Below are 18,212 nucleotides of genomic sequence, written 5' to 3'. Positions count from 1 at the left end.
AGTTTCTGTGTCGGGATCATGATGCCGTCCGTCCCTTTAGGAGTTATTGTGTGATGTTTCCCTTCTGCTTCCTTCAAAAAGGGATAAGTGATAAAACATTTATCCTCTTCTTAAATCTAATCTGAGTTTCCAGATCTGTACATTAACTGAATCACTGGCTTCATACTACTCACTCCATCTGTTTATATGGTTGAGTCACTGCATTACCAATATCTAACACGTTGCTTGGAAAGAATTTGAGGCGATCTGGAGGATAAAACCCCAAAGCTCTCTAAGATAATGCTCCCTTCTGTACGTTCTGTAGTGCCATGCTCTACTCCGTTCACTTTCTGCTATCAGCGATGTTAATTTGCACACAATGCTATTTTAAGAAAAAGAGCTTATTGCTGAAGTACGGCATATGCTTAAAAGCTGAAGAATGAATCGAGGTGTAGAAAAACACTATTGCCACCCCTCAAGCAATGCTTTGCTCTGGGAATTGCACCAGGGGTTCCATGGTGATGGAACAAACATCTCTCACCATGCAGCATATCTTTTTTTCCACTTGAGATGCTATGAACAGATTACCTTCTGAGGGCAAAGGGACTGCTTTTAACGATGCCAAAAGTTGACAGCATCTCATCATCGCCGGACTGCAAAGTTTCTTCCCAAATGTGTTACACTCAAAAAGACCTTTTTCCATTTATGAAAAGGGTTCAGGGCACGGGGGGGACAAAAACCAACGAAACAAAAAATACCCCCAAAAGCAGAAAAAAAAGAACAGAAAAGCAAAATCCAAAGGACTGATGTGGAACTGATGATACACGTCCTTAAGAAAAATGTGAAAAGAGAACATTTGGTATGAGTCCCACTGTGGAGGGCAGGGAATGCATTCACATTACTCTGGGAGTTGAGAAGCAGAGTGAAAACCAACTGAAATAAAAGAAAACCAGTGAGACTAGTTTTACCTTCCAGACCAGGGGCTAGATCCAACTCTGACAGAAGTCAGTGGAACAATTCCCACTGGCTTGAGCAGGATTTGGATTCAGCAAAGTGAAATGCAGAAAAAATAACCAGGAAGCATTAATGAGAGGTTTTCAAACAGTGGTCTACAGAGCACTTTCTTTAGTCCGTAGAGACCTGTCTTTCCTCTCCATTACTCATTTACTTCCAGCTGCTTTTATGGGTTTCTGCATTCTGGAGCCTAGGAGAACCGAGAGGTGTTAGCAGTGGGGAATGGGAATGGCCAGCCAGCCAGCCAGCTTGCTCTTGACACTGTTTTGCAAGTGGAAGAGGAAAGAAATCAATTGCTTAGTAAATAATAGAGAGAAAAAAAATATATATATATATATATATATAAAGACATATATATATATATATATATGTGTGTGTGTGTGTGTGTATGTATGTATATAAAGACAGAGCGTCTGAAGGAGCAGAAGGCCATTCAGTTGAGAGGATTAGTTGGCCTTTGGTGAGGATTAGGTGTCTTGCTGCCTAATGCCACTGTCTAACCAGATACCTGAGCTCCGAGCACAAAGCAGAAGAAAAGCTGAGCTTCACAAACATCTGCACTGACCGAAAAGCAGATAGGAAATGCCAAGGACAGAAGTGTTCCACAAACATTCCCCTTCCCTGCTCTGCCACAGATTGATTTTTGGAAGCTGTTGCACACACCTGCCCCTGGGCTGAAAGCAGACAGACCCTCCTCTGCTAGTCCACACCATGGTACTCACAGCAGGCCGCAGAGCCATGCCAGGTGGGACACATGCTGCTACTGCCACATGGGGCCTCTTTGGAGCAGTCCCATTATCTGGTCCACGAGGACTGGGTTAGCAAGCACTTGCACTGATGTCGTCCTGCTCTTCCTCCACACTGAGTCCAACTGTGGTCAGTTGTCAGTGCTTGGTGAGAAACAATTGGCTGAGGCTTCCTCTTGTGTCTTGTTGTTCCCAGGGATCAGAAGCTTAGCACCTTTCTGAACCACAAATTGCAATCAGACTATCATATTTAATGGACACAGGCAGACTTCTCTACCACTAATGGCTTTGTGCCCTTGTTTGAACCCACAAGAGGGCCTATGCCATCCTGGCTTGTATCAAAAATAGTGGTGCCAGCAGGACTAGAGAGGTGATCATCTCCCTGTATTTGGCACTGGTGAGCACATCTTGAGTGCTGTGTTCAGTTTTGGGCCCCTCACTACAAGAATGACGATGTGGCCCTGGAGCATGTTCAGAGAAGGGCATGAACTGTGAAGAGTCTGAAGCACAAGTCTGATGAGGAGCTGCTGAGGGAATTGGGGTTGTTTGGTCTGGAGAGAGGAAGCTCAGGAGAAACCTAACTGCTCTCTACAACCACCTAAAAGGAGATTGTGGCAAGGTGGGGTCTGGCCTCTTCTCCCAGGTAATAGTGATAGGATGAGAGGTAATGGCCTTAAGTTGTGCCAGGGCAGGTTCAGGTTGGATGTTAGGAAACATTTCTTCTCAGTAAGAGCAGTGAAGCAGTGGCACAGGCTGCCCAGGAAGGTGGTGCAGTCACCATCCCTGGAGGTGTTCAGGAGCCGTGTGGATGTGGCACTGAGGGATGTGGGCAGTGGGCATGGTGGGAGTAGGCTGATGGATGGACTGGGTGCTCTTAGTGGCCTTTTCCAACCTTAATGATTCTATGACTGCAGTTCCTCTTGCCAGCCAGGAGTTAGCCTCCTAAGCCTGCCCTTCTTCACAAGAGGAGATACAGGAAGCTCTGGACATTTTTTCCAAACTTTCTTAGTGAGAAGACATTCCAGGAAACAAAGGATGTATCAACAGCTTGTGGAGCAATAAGGCTCAGAGATCCCTACACCAGCTCTGCATGAAATAGCTGTGGCTCTGGAAGCAGCAGAAGTGATACCAGCCCCATACTGTGCCCAGGCCAGCTGGTGGGCTGAGTGGTGAGGCAAGTCAGCTGGAGACCGAGTGCTGTGCTAGCCAGGAAGTACCGTTTCTGGAATCTGTGCCTGTATCCCTGCCAAGGTCTGCTCTTTGAGAAGTACTGTCCCACTCAGATCCGAGCTGGGCGCTTGCAGCACAGGGCTGCTTTCTGCTACAGGGGCACATCCTGAGAGGCCTGCTACCACAGTTCCACACACTGACCAACCTCTTGGATCCACAGAGGCATGAATAGAGGCTGCAGGGCAGTGGCATCCCAGCTTATTTCACAGAGCAGGTACAGACTCACAGCAAGAGTCCTCCAAACTGTAGCCCACAGAAGGGGGGCATGAAATCCCACAGATTTGCAGACCGTATGCCCCATAACATGGCTATAGGGCCAGGAGCTCCACTCATCTGGTACTGAAATTCTTCCTCATTGCACACAATATTTACTGACCAAATCAGATGATTACGGAGCAATGCTCTGTAGGACTATTTAAGCAGATCTGATCCAGCACTGGACCAGAAATAAAATTAGCCCTGCCCACTCTCCCATCCCATACCCAAGCCAAATCCAACCCTGCATACACTGGAAAGTTTTGCAACCTACTGTAGGGAACCTGCTTTAGCAGGAGGCTGGGCTAGATGATCTCCAGAGGTTCCTTCCAACCCGTATGATTCTGTGATTCACATCATTCACTTAGAAAGGATCTGAGGGTTGTAACAATCCCCAGCCCCTAAGGCAGAGTGAAGTTTTTGGCAGCCCAGTGCTGCTGCACATGGCTTCCCACTGACCAGATCCCAGTAAAGTTCTCCAGCAGACTAGAGGAAAAGGTTGATGAATGATTTGATGAATTATGCTGGCCCAGATAGCAGCACTCTAACAGGGGAAGAGGGAAGAGCTAGCTCTTATCTCCTCACACCAACCAATAGCCTACACAGTCATGCTGCCTGACTTTTTCAGTCTTATATAGGGAACATCAAGCTATTAGCAATTAATTCCCTTTTACTCATGTAAAACACAAAGGTTGGATGATGATTATTTTTTTTAATGTAGTAAGTGAAGTTCATTTAATCACTTTTATAATATTCTGCATATTTATCAAAGATGTGTCATTGAACAGTGTCAGAAAGAACACACTAGGAATTAGCAGAGGCATTACAAATATTGCCAGAAATACTGTTTACAAGATTGTACCTGGTGGTGGAAAGCAGGAGTGCATTCCTTATTTACGCAGTACACACCATCGGTAGTTTAAATCATCAGAAAAAGAAGTGATGAAATACAGTCTGCATGGATAGGTGACTCGTAATTTCAGAGAATCACAGCTCAGCTTTAAATAGGGCTTGCTTTTCTCAATCCTACTTCGGGAGTGTTATCACTGCACCTTGAAAGCTCTGCTTTTGCTCTGCACTGCCTTCTAAAAGTGAGCATGCTTCTGCTTTTCCAGCTGTGCAGGACTCAAAAAGCTGGATCAGACCAGCATCTTTATTTCAGTATGACATCCCACATATAAAATATGTGCCTATTTCTGATGTCAATCTTCATTATTTTCTTTATTCCAATCAGACCTATGAAAACAAGCACAAAACATGCAATTTTTTTCCTTCTCTGTTTATTTTCTCAGTACTACTTTGCAGTAATGTATGCATCCATAGGACTCTTTCTCCTCTTAAAATGTTCTTTGGGAACAACGTTTTAGATTATCAAAGCTTTGCTGCTTCCCCTCCAGTTAGTGTAACATAAGCTGCATGTGGCCACAACCTGTAGTGACTATAAATTCTAGCTGCTGCCCTAGTAGCCAGTGTAGTGGCTGGACACTACTGGTATAATTAAACACATAGAAACAACAGACTTTCAGATTCCTCACTTCCCCATCACACCTAGACCGAAGCTCACCCTTTCCTCGTACCCCAGTTTGGTTTTATATCACCATCTCCACTGCTGACAATACTTTTTTCAATGGGAATATCACAACTGCAGCCGCTGCCAGAACCTCTTGGCAAACAGGCTGCTCTCTGAGTCAGAGCCTAATGCCATTACAAGGTCTGCAACAGCTGCAGCAGTCATACATCTGCAAGTCATTTGAACATTTTATGATGAATAAAAACTATCCATTACATAGACCTATACATTATATATTAACCCTAATACTTATTCAGTTACACTAACAATAACCTTTTCCCTCTGCATGCTGTAAACTTCTTTGGCTGCAGCAAGTGTTAACAGAGATACTTAAAGCTCTGTACCATGGTGGAGTAGTCCCCACGTACACATTACTTAACTTACTTTGCCTATTTAAACACAAAATGGGATGATGGAAAGAAAGAAAGAAAACAAATGCAAAGCTACAAAACCCCACCCCCATACTGTGCACAAGGAAAGCATTTTTCTAACAATAATATGAGACTGTATAGACTCGTACAAATACGGATGATATACAATGATGAGAGACAGATAGGAGGAATGAAAACATCAATGTATAACTAAGAGATTTGAGTTTGATATGTGCGGATCTCAAACCTATCCAGATGTCGCCAGCCGGCAACCTGATCCTCAACGCCATAGCCAAGACTTGAAATCTAACAAGTCAGAATGTGGAAGACGGGGTAGCGGGACTTAAGGAAAGAGAAGCAGGAGATGTGAAAGCTTTCGAAACCTTTGAAATAACAATGATAATAAAGAAACACAAGCGTGGTTGCATGAAGGAAATATATACACAGCTGCAAATTATGAAGTCAGCCCTTCAGGACGCGACATTCCTCGTGCAAGTTGCTGAGCACGCTCAACATAAATAGGTGCAAAATACACTCACCGGCTTAGCGACTTCAAGGATAGAATCCCATACGTGATCCCCTACCAGTGAGTCTTCGACGTGTGTATACTTTTACAAAATGCAAACTGGGCAAGAAATACCTCCCTGTGAGTTTCACCATAAGAGTTTTAAAGAGACAAGGCAAAAGTCTGGCATTACAGGAGTCTATCTGAATTTTTCCATTGATTCATTCAGAGCCAGAATTTTACCAGCATCCCGTATACTTATAAGTACTATTTCATGTTAGTTCATCATCTATTGCTCGCAAACCCTTTTTGGAGCCTCAGAAATACCTCCCTGATGCTTTCCATTCACTTTTACTCTGTGTTTCATCAATCAGGTTGGTACCCTTCATAATACCAGTATCACTGAGGAAGCAGAGTGCTGATTAACTTGCACTTCCACGCTAAGTTCAATGTGTAAGACAGAAAATAGCACAGATTTTAAATAAGAAGCAGTTATTAGGGCAGTCTCGTGATTAGAAAGGTGACTTTCAGAAAATATTTTCTTGACTAAGTCTGCTTCCTCTGCACAGTCAGAGGCCAAACTATTTTACTGGCAACTCATCTTTATGGCTTGTGCTGGTTTTAATATTTACATCTGAACAATATAAACATGAAAAAAATGAAAGAAAAAAAGAGAACCTAACAAGGTTGCAAGCAATTCATTTAAAGGGGTTTCAAAAGGCATCCAGCAGAGATCTTTTTTAAGGTTTATGGTGTGAGTTGAAAAATCACCTCGCCAATGATGAGTGGGAAGCTTTGCCTGCTGATACAGCAGAATCCCTGTGGTCAGTTTGCACAATACCTCTGTCCCAATTATAACACAAAGGGGAAACCCTGCTTCTTCTGACAGCAGCGATCACTTACCGAGTGTGACGTGACACAGGGATGCCTTTCTGAGCCAGCTGCCTCCTCAGTGCTTCTGAGGCTGGTCCTGCATCGTGGTAGAGGGCAGTGGAGCAGTAGGGCCAGCAGCACGGCTGCTGCAGAGCCAAAGGGCAAGAGGAAGCCCAGCACTCGCGTTCAGTCGCTTGATGCGCTGCCAGGTCTCTGAACATTAGCACGCATAAACTGGTAAATAGCAGAAAGCCTGAGGCCTGAGCAGCTGGAGCCGTGCAGTTGTTACCTGAAATCTTAACATCCAGAAAAATAGCTGCCCCATTCCTTGAGGCTGTATGGAAAATCTCAAAATAAAAACCCACCCCACAGTCGTAAAAGTAATACTAGCATCAAGGAAAAGAATTCCCAAAGAATTAATTTTTTTTCTGTAGTTCTTGTTATTTTGTTTTTGTTTTTTTTTTTTTTTCTTACGGTTGCCTCAAACTTGCAGAGGTGATGGGGTGTCTCTCTTGAGCTTCCCAAACATGTTTCTTCCCCAGCACCAGTTGGTCCTCAAGGTAAATCCTGGAGTTCCTCACAGTGTAAGGAGGCTACGAAGATGCAGAGGGCCCAGCAGTAAGCAGCCAGCTTGTGAATTCACTTCTGCCCCACAGCATCTTCAGGAGCGGAGCAGAGCAGCGGTGTTCCTCCGGGATAACAGCTTTGGAAAGGTTCTTCGGGATTTGAGAGAAAAAAATCCTTCTCCTTCCCCAGCCACCAAGAAAAAGAGTTTAAAACTACTGAATCCTCATTGCTAATGGGAGGGTGATACAGAAGATGGAGGCCATTGACTGGTGTCCAGAGACAACAACCCGGTATGAATTCCAGCACCATTCCACTTCCCAGCAGCTGGATTTCTCACCAGGGTGGATTGCTGGTTTTGGATACCTCCCCAATTTTTCCTGTCTGTTAACAGTCTTCCACTATAAGGAAGTTGTATTTGGAACAGTTGTAAAGCCTTTTTTTGGTGGGTTTTTTTTGGTTTTTTTTTTTTTTTTTTTTTTTGTATCTAAACTGCCCTGCCATTGCCTGAATGCAATTTCAATCTTGCTGGAATTTCTGTGCAGAGTATCTGAAATGTTCTCTTGTTGTGGGGTTAATAATTATCACATCTCCCAGAAGGACCTGAATAAGATCAGAGTTTTTAAACAATATGCATGCTCGACATAGAATATGCAAGAAAAAGGTCTTCTTTTTTTTTTCACTAGTTTCCAGTCTGTGTCGCCCTGTAAATAGATGTGAGATACAAAGAGAAAGCTGGGACCACTAACTCCACACCTGTAAAACAAAGCTGAGAATCCAAGAAATGGTGCAACTTGCCAAAGGCTGCGCAGGCAGCCAAAGGCCTCACAAATGAATCCAGAGCAAGTCCAACACCTGAGTCACAGGGACCGCCCTTGCCCTCAGTTCCTACATTAGCCTTTTCTTTTCTGTATCCTGAATTTCTTTCCTGCTCTCTTTACATTTCTTCCCGTCCTAACACAACAGAATATACGTCCTTTTTAAGGACACTCCAGGAGAGTTTGGGAAGTGCCAACAGATTAGAATGGTTTAGTCTAGTATTAAACTAAATTAAACATAGGAGATGCTTTTAGGATAAAGGAGTGAATGAAAACAAGAAATGAAAGCTCCAAGAGGTGGCTCCCTCAAGACCCTTTCCAAACCTCCAGGGAAAAGTAACTATTGCTCTCTTCTTTGATACAAGCCCTTGGCATTTACCCACTATGAGTTGCACTGTGCTTTGCACATTCCCTCTCCATTGCTGGACAGTCACTATCATTACAAACAAAGTATATCCATCTCCCCCATGCATGGAAAGGGATACTGCCATTTGAAATGAATGTCAGACTGGAAAAGAAAAAAAGAGACTACTGCTGTGAATTTCAGGCATTACTTTTCACTATGATACCTGGTGTGGGTTCTGTGAGCATTAGGAATTAACACGTAGCCTATAGGTTGCATTCTTCAAGGCTTCAGATTTACTGAATCACATTAAAAACAATTGCTGAGAGCACAGACAAGCCCAAAATAAATTTTGGGAGCTGATCTATTGACCCCTTACACTGACCCAAAGCTTGTGGGATACTTTATAATTATGAACAGACATTTAAACCCATGTCTGTCCCTAACTGGGTGTAAACACATTGTTTTCTATCCCAAATGTGCCAATCCTTTAGGATACTGTGAGCATGCTTTCTACTTCCTCCCTTTCAGTAGGGGAATAGTCAACTCATGAATTAGAGCTGCTTCCCCTATTCTTCTTCCCAAATACCTCAAGGTCACAAAGTCTCACCTGAGCCCAATTTCACTGTTTAAGATCTACATGCAAGGGAACCACTGAAAGCAATCTTGTTGGCAAGGAACTCATTTGCTAAAATGAGAAAAGCTTCAAATGACTTGAAGTTTGAAAGCCGCTCCCTTCAACAAAGGAAGCGGGAGTTTCACCTTCTTCAATGAGAAATCAGCAAATCCCACATCCCATATTTTCATGTACTCCCACAATGACACTCTACCTCCTACTGAAAACCCTACTTCTGAACTCTATGCTGGATCTACAGAACTGATTTTCACAAAACCCAAGCTGTGACTTGATTTCTTTCTTTCACATTTGAGGGTTTCCAGGAATTATGTTGGTATCCCGGACTCTGCATTCTTTAAAACAAGTTTCCTGACTGTATCTGACAAGTGCGTAGCAGAGCAAGGCAGTTATTCATCATCATAACATCACAGAATACGAGCATATTGTATCACATCCTGCTTGAAATTTAAATGTTAGCATATGACTCAAACACAATAACATCAGATAACAGTCAACAACCAAAAAATGAAGCATTTTTCTTTGAAGTCTGGGATACAACAGTGGGAAAAAGTCTGCGTTGTGCCCTTACTTACATTATTTTCCTTCCTTGTTTCCTTGTAGACACATACCAAATGTACTAGAATTAGGAAGTTGCTTGACCTTCCAGCTTGATTTTAGAGGTGCATGAAGATAACACCACAAGGCACTCAAATAGGATTACACAAAGGGCATTCAATGTTATTTTTTCTCTGTAATCGTTGGAAAAAGGTAGCAAAAAGGCCTCGTGTGGATACACGTTAAAATACTGCTTCAAATCCACCTCAGAAGAACTTTCGAATTGAGCGAATACAACACACTTCAGTTTCAACCCACTCCTCCTTAGCTGATTAACTCAGTGTTTGTAACACCAACCCTCCTTAGAAATAAAAAGTGCATTAGGTGAGTAATTCTAATTCCAAACAGCTCACGATCACAGCCACCGTGAGCAGGCTTAACAAACACATAAGCATATTAATGGACACCATTTAATTTTTACTTCTGCTGCTTAGGTTCCAACATCTTGCAGCCTCCTCATCATAAAATAAGCAACTGGGAACACATTTACGCCCCAGCACAGACTAAACCACATACGATGTTGAGTTTCAGCTAACGACAAAACACAGCAGCTTTACAGTGGCCCTCCAGAGGGCACTTAATAAGGGAAGTGTCCGAGAGCTCATTCTGAAGACCCATTTCCTTATTCATCTTTTTAATGTTAGCAGCAAATTTCTTTCCCAACTACAGCACACTCTGTAGTCAGAGGCTCAAAGTGACTTTCCGCTCTCTGTTACTAAGCGTGTGGATTTATGTGTTTGCTGATTTAGAATTTCATAGCTAAGAGTCAGAAATATGCTTTTTAATTTTTACAGGACAATAAAATTGCTCGCCAGAGGTTTCTGACTTAAAAAATCTAAACAGCAGATTGATGTAGGACTCTTGACCCTTCTTACCACATTTTTTTGCCAAGACAGAGTACAAAATAGCTGTTCTAGTAATTGCACCCAGGGGTTTGTGTCCAGTATCCAGATAGACTACTAAAGCTGACTCCCTGTTCCCTTTGATCTTGCATATTCTGCTGCTTGAAAGAATACAGACAGGTGATCGAAAACACCGCAGCTATTGCAAGTACAACAGCACAAAGACCAATTAACACCGAAAAATGAAATGAACAAGAAACCAAAATGGAACCAAACCCACAACAGCTGGTGGTCATCAAGGCAGTTTTCCCAGAGGGTAGAAGACTGTTACTAATAGGATGGAAATACAAAATTCACTGAGACCAACTGTAACTGCTGATAATACAGATTGAGAAGTGCTTCATTTCTCACATTTTCTGCAGAGCAAGAGAGGAGCTGGACACAACCACATTCATTTTGATTGTGGTAAAAAAAAAGTGGGAACAGAAACAGTCCAAGTGAAAAAAATAATAATAGATGTTTTTTTTTTTCCTTAATGCGGTTTTGGTCACATTTAAATAGCATGCAAATATAACTCGTAGAAATGTGTTACTTCTCAAAGTTCAATCAACGTGGTATAATTCAGTAGTAGCTGCTCACTGAAGTTTTTATACACTTTAATTGGCTTTAGCTACTACAGAACCTGGACACTAGCACACTCAGCAGAACAGTAGGTTACATTTTAGCCAATTATTTTTTTATCCAAAACCAGAGTAAGTGCAACCTCTAAATCGGAAAACATTTGTGTTCAAGGCAAATAGCCCATCGCATTATGGAGATCACAGAATCATTTGGGTAGAAATGGACCTTAAAGCCCAACCAGCTCCAGCCCCTTTGCCATGGGCAGGGCTGCCCCTCACCAGCTCAGGCTGCCCAGGTCCCCTCCCCTTCCTACCTGGCCCTGAGCATCTCCGACAATACCTGCTAAAACCATGTGAAAATCACAGCACACACTGAACAGACACATCACAGAAGTGATTACTTCCCTTGACACACTACTTGGTCAATATTAAAATTCTGGAGACATGGGAAAGTCAGGACACTCTTATACTGCACATATGCTGAGAGATAAAAAGCCTGTTTTTATTTGCTGATGATTAATTGACCTGTAGCTTGATCATAAAAATCAAGAAGTGAGGGACTCCAAGAACTAAAAACTGCTCAAAAGCTCAAGCATTACCTATCGTGCATTTATTGATTCATAACAGATGATACATGAGAGCTAAATAGAAGAATTCATCATTCTGCTTGTGCATTTAACTGTAGTTCTTTCAGTGTCTTGGTGATGGTCTTCCAGAAGATGGCTGCGGCTGCCTGAATTTTGAGAGAACCACATAATAATCAACAAAGGTATAGATATTATATTCATGGTGCTGGAGGTTCTTGTAGGTAGAATTATCAAATTCTTCTGGAGCAGGCTGAGCAGCTGCCGTAGCCTCTGTGAAAACAAAGAATAACTGGTGACTACAGGGATACAACAAGAGAAGGCAACATTCAGATCCCTCATCAAAAGGGTGGTGATGCACTGGAACAGGCTGCCCAAGGAGGCTGTGGATGCCCCATCCCTGGAGGCATTCAAGGCCAGGCTGGATGTGGCTCTGGGCAGCCTGGGCTGGTGGGTGGTGACCCTGCACATAGCAGGGGGGTTGAAACTAGATAAGCATTGTGGTTCTTTTCAACCCAGGCCATTCTATGATGGTCAAGGCAATATTAAAATAAAATAAAATTAATTAAAAAAAAAAAAAAAGTCAGCAACTATAACAAAAGGATAAGTTGAGGTTTTGCAGGTACCTTGTCTGATCCTAAAGAAGCACATTAGGATGCAGCAAGAGAACAGGAATCTGTACAAGCCATCTAATAAAGCACAGGTTTTCAAATCCAAACTAGCACCTAATGCTGGGGGAGAACTGGGCAGAACAGCTTATTTGTATTTGGAAGACATATGCCTACACTTCCTGGCTCGCCTTGGTTCTCACTTCAGCCAGAACAGTAGGTGACATTCTTAACAAGTCAGAAGAGGCAAAGAAGCAGTGCAAATGATATATCATCATGTCAGACTGTGAGATACAGCTCTTAGAACTACTTTATAGGCTGATTTTTTCCCATGGGGAAAGTGATTGAATTATTGATACCTTCACAGTTTAATTTCAAATATGGTTATACAAACAATAATATATTAAGTGGTTTTGATACACATTTTCTTTCTTTCAGAAAAAAAAACCTAATTGTGTTAGAATCTTTCTAAACTTGCAATCAGCTCTTCTTCCTAAAAGAACAATCTAATAGTGTTGTTCAGAACTCTTCATTTCACATTAAAACCAACATTAATTCTTTCACTTTTAAAATATTATGCAAATTTAGGCAGTACTATTTACATAAAAGCATCCTGGTACGGGCTGATTTTACAACCAAGGAAATTACAAGAAATAAAGCTTTATTTCCAATATTAATTTATTCTCACATGCCCAGAGTTATAGCAATAGGAAAGACATTAAGCATAATCTAGTGAAAAGCTTCCTCGTATAAATTTGCATGTAGTGGTTTATGTTAGACCATATTAAGCTTCTTTTTATAATGCAACAGCCTACAATAAAAATACAAGAACTCGAGCAATTGAGAACCAGAATTTCCCTTTAATTATGACACAATTATTGCAACGCAACGCTACTGGTTTAAGAGTGTGTATACATAAAATTTAGCATGGCTTGCGTATCAAATGCCATGCAGTAAGCCACGGTTTCAGCAAAGCAATGCACAGCCTATGAAAAGAAATACCCCTATCCCTGCTGCTCAGGAGACACCGGTACACATATAAAAGCCAGATGATATGGTCTTCGCTGCAAATAGCCCCAAGAACAAGGAGGCATAGGGAAGTGCACATTCAACCTGAAACAGACAGTTGTTCCAAATTAAGAGACAGATGCTCAGGAAGAAAAGCAGATGGAGTCTCACTTTCCCTGCCCAAATACACTGTACTTGGCTTTTCAAAGGAAAAAAATTATCTCTGACTTCATCCTCCTTGCACTTCAGACTTCTTCTATGCCTTCTCTCTTTAAGAGCAAGGATTTGTCAGGAAGTCCTTCTGAAATGAATCAGGGGGATATTTCTGAGTTACCATGCTACTATTTTGCTTCTTATTGAGCAGCTGAAGTCAGCAGTTTTTTGCTGACTGCACAGCATATCTGTTCTACCAATTGGATGATAGCTCAACATCTAGGTTTCTAATGAGAAAAACTATTACATTAGAACCTACTAAAACTATTGCATCTTCTGTATGCTTGCTGCAGACTATGCAGATGAGTGAAAGAATATAGGAATGGGACAGAATTATAGACTATAAGAGGAATCATTAACTGTGAACAATAAACAGCAGTAGCTGCTTCCAAAGACCTCAAAAAGAAGAGAGAACATACCCGAAAGACAGCAGTAATGCTGTTGAACAGTGTAGTTAGGTTTTACTCTGCTACTCCCTGACACCCAAAGATGTTTCACCATTTGTAAAGTGTGTTAATTCACCTGTACTAGCCCCTGCCTCCCACACAGCCACAGCAGCAGTGTCCTCTAGTGGGGACCCAGCACAAAGCTAGGAGAAAATTTTCTGCTCTCACAATTACCACCAGCAAGAGGAGCTCAAAAGCAAAGCGATTTTCTCAGTGGTCTTTTGGTCTACCCCAAAGGTTTTGCTGGTGTGGTTATGCGGATGAGAGATCTGAGACATGGCTGTTACATACACCCACAGGAAAAGTTTGTCACGCAGGCTTAATCTTACCCTGGATTTACAGTGTCAGGGTAGTGAAAGCTGTTTCAATAGATCTATGAGGTGCTGTAAGCTTCACTAGGAATCCTGAGCACATTTCAGGACCAAGTCCTCCCTCTCCTACTCATACTTGAATCTCTTTATGCCTCATGTGACGAGAAGCCCAGAACTGGAAACCCAGAATTCATGGTGCGGCTGCACCAGTGATGAGCAAAAAGAATCATCCCCCTCTACCTGCTTGCAACACTCATCCTAATGCAGCATAGAATACTGCTGGTCTTAGGTACAAGGGCACACTGTTGGCTCATGTTTAACTTGCTGTCCACCAAGACCCTCTTCTTCAAGGATCACTGGAAGGATGCTATCATTACAGCTTCATAATTATTATGCTTCTGCTTCAAGCAAGTTTGTTTTTGCTTTTTAATTCAAAGAAGTATGAAATCAAGAATGGCAAGTCACAAAAGATCTCGACGGAGGAGGATTTACTATTGAAATGCACAGAATGAAATCAGTAGGAAAGTTAACAGGACTGAAGGCAACCAAGAAAGCAAAGCTGGAAAGGGAAGCATAGCTAAGGAGTGTGTGATGCTTCTTCCTAAAAACAAACTAACAAAAAACAGTAACAAAAAAACTCAACCAGACAAAAAAAAACCAAACCCCACCACCTGATCTCTGTTTCTCAACAAGAACTAAGCTATGAGGACAACTCTATGTTACTTCAACATGACTTTCTTAAAACCTACCAATCTCAGAATCAACACATATCTCTGGTATCACACTATGATTTCTTGAAGTCTACTGAAATTTGAAAGCTGCCTAAACTTTCTGAGAAAAAAAAGAAGGAAAATGAGCTCTGTCATACAAAACCTATCATTTTGTTTATAATTTTGCTTTCATTTTTATCAGTAACAACTGGTTTATGAAACTGCAAATACAGTGAGTGGCAGACAGCTTCCTTTCACAACTTAACTGGAAACCGAGTGCTACAGAGCTTCTTATAAATATTAGCAGTGAACAAGAATTTATCTTTTAGAAAGTCACTGCTACGTCATTAGCTTCAGTATAAGGATCAGAGAATCAGAGAGATGACTTGGAAACTATATATAAACAATACGCCCTAATCTAGAAGAATCTATACCATAGGACAAACAAATTAAAGGTGTACCATCTATGGAGCTGCTTTCTCCAGCTTGGATTCCTGCTTCCTGAACAGTATCTTCCTTTGTACCCATCACCAACACTGTGCTTTCAGAAACCTCCTCTTCTAGTATAGGAGGAGCTACCTCTACCGCCGCTGATTTCTGTGTCTCCTTTACTTTTTTTCCTTCCCTTCTGGATATCAGGTTTTGCTTTTTGTCTTCCTGAGATGCTGATGGAACTTTCAGCTGAGTAGATGCTGGGTGGGCTCCCAAGGACTTTTCCTCCACATAATCAGATTTCAGAGTGGCATCTGTCAAGTCTTGTTTTTTATTTAAGTGTGGTTCTAAGACCAGCTTCTGCCGACTTGCTTCTTTAGGAACTGATTTTGTGTTCAGGACTCTTGCTTTGGATTTTAATGTTTCATGACTGACTGATGCTTTAGAAAATGCAACCTGCTTGGCAGTAGGTACATCAGTTTCCGTTTTGCTTGGCTTCTTCTTAGCTACATATGCTTTGTGGTCTTTCTGAAGCAAGCCATCTTTTGGCAGCTGTGATGTCTTTATCAGCATGTTCTCAGAAGAGACGGAGTCTCGCCTAGGAAACTCCACTCTGGTTTTAATGGAAACTCCTGACTCATCATCATTTTCTTCTTCGGAATCTGAGCTAGAATCCGAATCTGAGCTGGATGAAGATGAAGTTTCCTCTTCAGCCAGTTCTTTCCTTATGCCTCCTCCTTCTGCAGTTTTACGGAGTCTTGCCTCCTCAAGGGAAGAAACAATCACTCGCTGAGGAAATGCAACCACAGTTTTTCTTGACATCAACACTCTTAGATCTTCATCAGGTTTTGAAGCTTCCTTTGGATTAGTATTCAGTGTGCTCCCACCTTCTTTTGCAGATACTGGGTGAGAGTTAGAAGACAACGTTTTAGGGAATTCAACTGTTGCCTTGGTGGCTAGTGGCTTGGTGCCTCCCTGTGGTGCCACTACATAAAGGGAATGGCACAAAGACAATTAACATTGTTATACATACATCCCAGTTAATGAGTGATGTGAGCCATTTAATTTTAACTTTATAGTAAAGAAAGCAAATGACAAAGTGATTAAAGTAAACACAGACATGAAGCAGAAAGCTCTAAGGCATTTTAAGCTACAGAAACTAGAGCGCTACTTAGCACTGAACAGTTTCTTCTGCTGCGATGCTGAAACACTTTCTGTTCCTTGCAAGAGTTGCTTTTTTTCCTGTGCTTCAATTCTGCATCACTGGAGATGGTTACAAACACCTCCTAATCTCTGGTGAACACTAAGACAGCTTGTCAGCAGAGATCTTCACATATTTGTCCAGAAGCAGGCCAGCAGAGCAGAAGACGTAGCAAACAGATCTAACTATTCCAAGAGGTTGGCTAACACTGTCTTTTAAGCAGTAGTGAGGGATGACTCTAAGGAACTAATACTAGTGCAAGAGGCTACTCAGGCCATGCATGAAAGCACTACTAGTTCATAGGACTGCGTGATCTACCAACTGAACTGGATCTCAGTTTAATGCTATTTTTCCTATCTCCACTTCCCATTTTAGTTTGAAATCTCTTCATTAAAAAACCTTAGGAGGCTTTTTGATGCTTTTGAGCCTGTCTGTGTTTCTTCTCCCTCACAGAGGCTCCAGAAGTAGATCAACAGCAAATACAGTTTTTGTTAGAGAAAACAGGAGGGCAAAAAGGACTGAAAGCACATACATATATATGCATGGTTTGGAAGCACAGACCTACTTCACCGGACTGTAACGTAGACTGCAGTTTTTTCTCCTTCCTAATGCTCAATGTATGTATGCATACATACATTGTATGACCTAAGGAGTTCCTGTAAGTAGCTCTGAATAGAAGCAAGCCTTTAACAACATTGAGATAAAAATATCATGGAAGAGACAGATACATCTAATTAAAAGCCAAAAATAGAAAAACAGAGCTCTTAAAATAAATGCAAATAATATAGAATATACTATCAGTTTACTATTCAGGTAATACTTTCAGAGAATTTCAGACATGCAATTTGCTGGACTAAAGGTAGAGGGTGGGGAAAGAGGATGGGGGAAGCAAGAGAATTGGCAATCACATTTGAAGGACATCTGACTCCCTGACAGTGAAACACAGAAGCCTTTATAATTGAATATTTGAGAAAGCATCCCTCCAGGCTAAAGAAGTCTTCAAAGAACTGCTGAGGAAGAACTCAAGAATGCCCGAAGGAAAGACATATAAGCAAAGCCTAAGAATAAGCTGAAGTATTAGTACTAAAGATGTCTTAAGAAATTAAGAATGCAGATAGCATTCAACTTGAGCATTACAAGGAAGCGTTGCTGGAAAAATACTTTAATCAATTGTATTTGGATACGTGGAAAAGACACATTTCTACTCATAACCATGAGCTTACACAAACTAAGCATAACCATACGCAGGAAAAGCAGGTGGTTGACAGAGGTAGATAAGCCTCCTGGCACCTTCTGAAATCAAAAAGCTGCAAGAAAATCAACTTTGAAGCATCTTACTGGTCACCGGCGGCGTCCCGGAGCCTCCTGGCCGGGTGCACAGCGTCGCCCCTCGGAGCCCCCAGACCTCCGGCCTCACTGCCTGTAAAACACAGCCATTAAGCCTTCAGCCCTTCGCCCGGGACCTCTCCGAGGCACGGAGCAGCCGGATCGGCCGCTCCGTGCCTCGGAGAGGTCCCGGGCCGAGGTTCTTTGGAGCTGGGAGAGCTGTAAGACCCCCACCTTGCGGGCAGCCGCCCACCCGCACCACAGCAGTGAGGGCGCCGCCATCTTGTCGTCCTCCTCCTCCTCAAGCCCCGTGCTGCCCTCTATCAGCAATACCTTCTGTTTGGCTTTTTTCTTCCCCCCTCTCCCCCCTTTTTTAAAAAATCTATTTATTTATTTATTTAATTATTTATTT

At 42.1% G+C, this 18,212-nt stretch overlaps 1 protein-coding gene across 3 annotated transcripts; it reads right to left on the bottom strand.

Moving 5' to 3' along the window:
- Positions 1-11,437: 11,437 nt before the first annotated feature.
- On the bottom strand, positions 11,438-18,207 carry NDUFV3 (NADH:ubiquinone oxidoreductase subunit V3). Of its 3 annotated transcripts, none has more exons than XM_015883357.2 (4): positions 18,035-18,207; positions 17,813-17,894; positions 15,303-16,259; positions 11,438-11,818 (listed from the first exon to the last, which is right to left on the bottom strand). In XM_015883357.2, the coding sequence occupies exons 1-4, from the start codon at positions 18,080-18,082 to the stop codon at positions 11,652-11,654; spliced, it is 1,254 nt and encodes a 417-aa protein (XP_015738843.1). In that variant the 5' UTR covers positions 18,083-18,207; the 3' UTR covers positions 11,438-11,651. The 3 variants fall into 3 exon arrangements, with proteins under 3 accessions (XP_015738843.1, XP_015738853.1, XP_015738861.1); XM_015883367.2 differs by having other exon boundaries at positions 15,303-16,175; XM_015883375.2 differs by lacking the exon at positions 15,303-16,259 and having other exon boundaries at positions 18,035-18,187.
- Positions 18,208-18,212: the final 5 nt, after the last annotated feature.

The sequence above is a fragment of the Coturnix japonica genome, chromosome 1 (genome assembly GCF_001577835.2).
Source record: "Coturnix japonica isolate 7356 chromosome 1, Coturnix japonica 2.1, whole genome shotgun sequence".
NCBI classification, from domain to species: Eukaryota; Metazoa; Chordata; class Aves; order Galliformes; family Phasianidae; genus Coturnix; species Coturnix japonica.
This window is presented reverse-complemented; position numbering and strand designations above follow the sequence as displayed.

Excerpts from the sequence above, each read along its gene's own strand:
- NDUFV3 (XM_015883357.2), bottom strand. The coding sequence starts at position 18,082 with ATGGCGGCGCCCTCACTGCTGTGGTGCGGGTGGGCGGCTGCCCGCAAG. Across the intron at positions 16,260-17,812 it reads CGGGACGCCGCCGGTGACCA|TGGCACCACAGGGAGGCACC; the intron begins GTAAGATGCTTC and ends CCCTTTATGTAG. Across the intron at positions 11,819-15,302 it reads AGAAAGCAGCTCCATAGATG|AGGCTACGGCAGCTGCTCAG; the intron begins GTACACCTTTAA and ends TTGTTTTCACAG.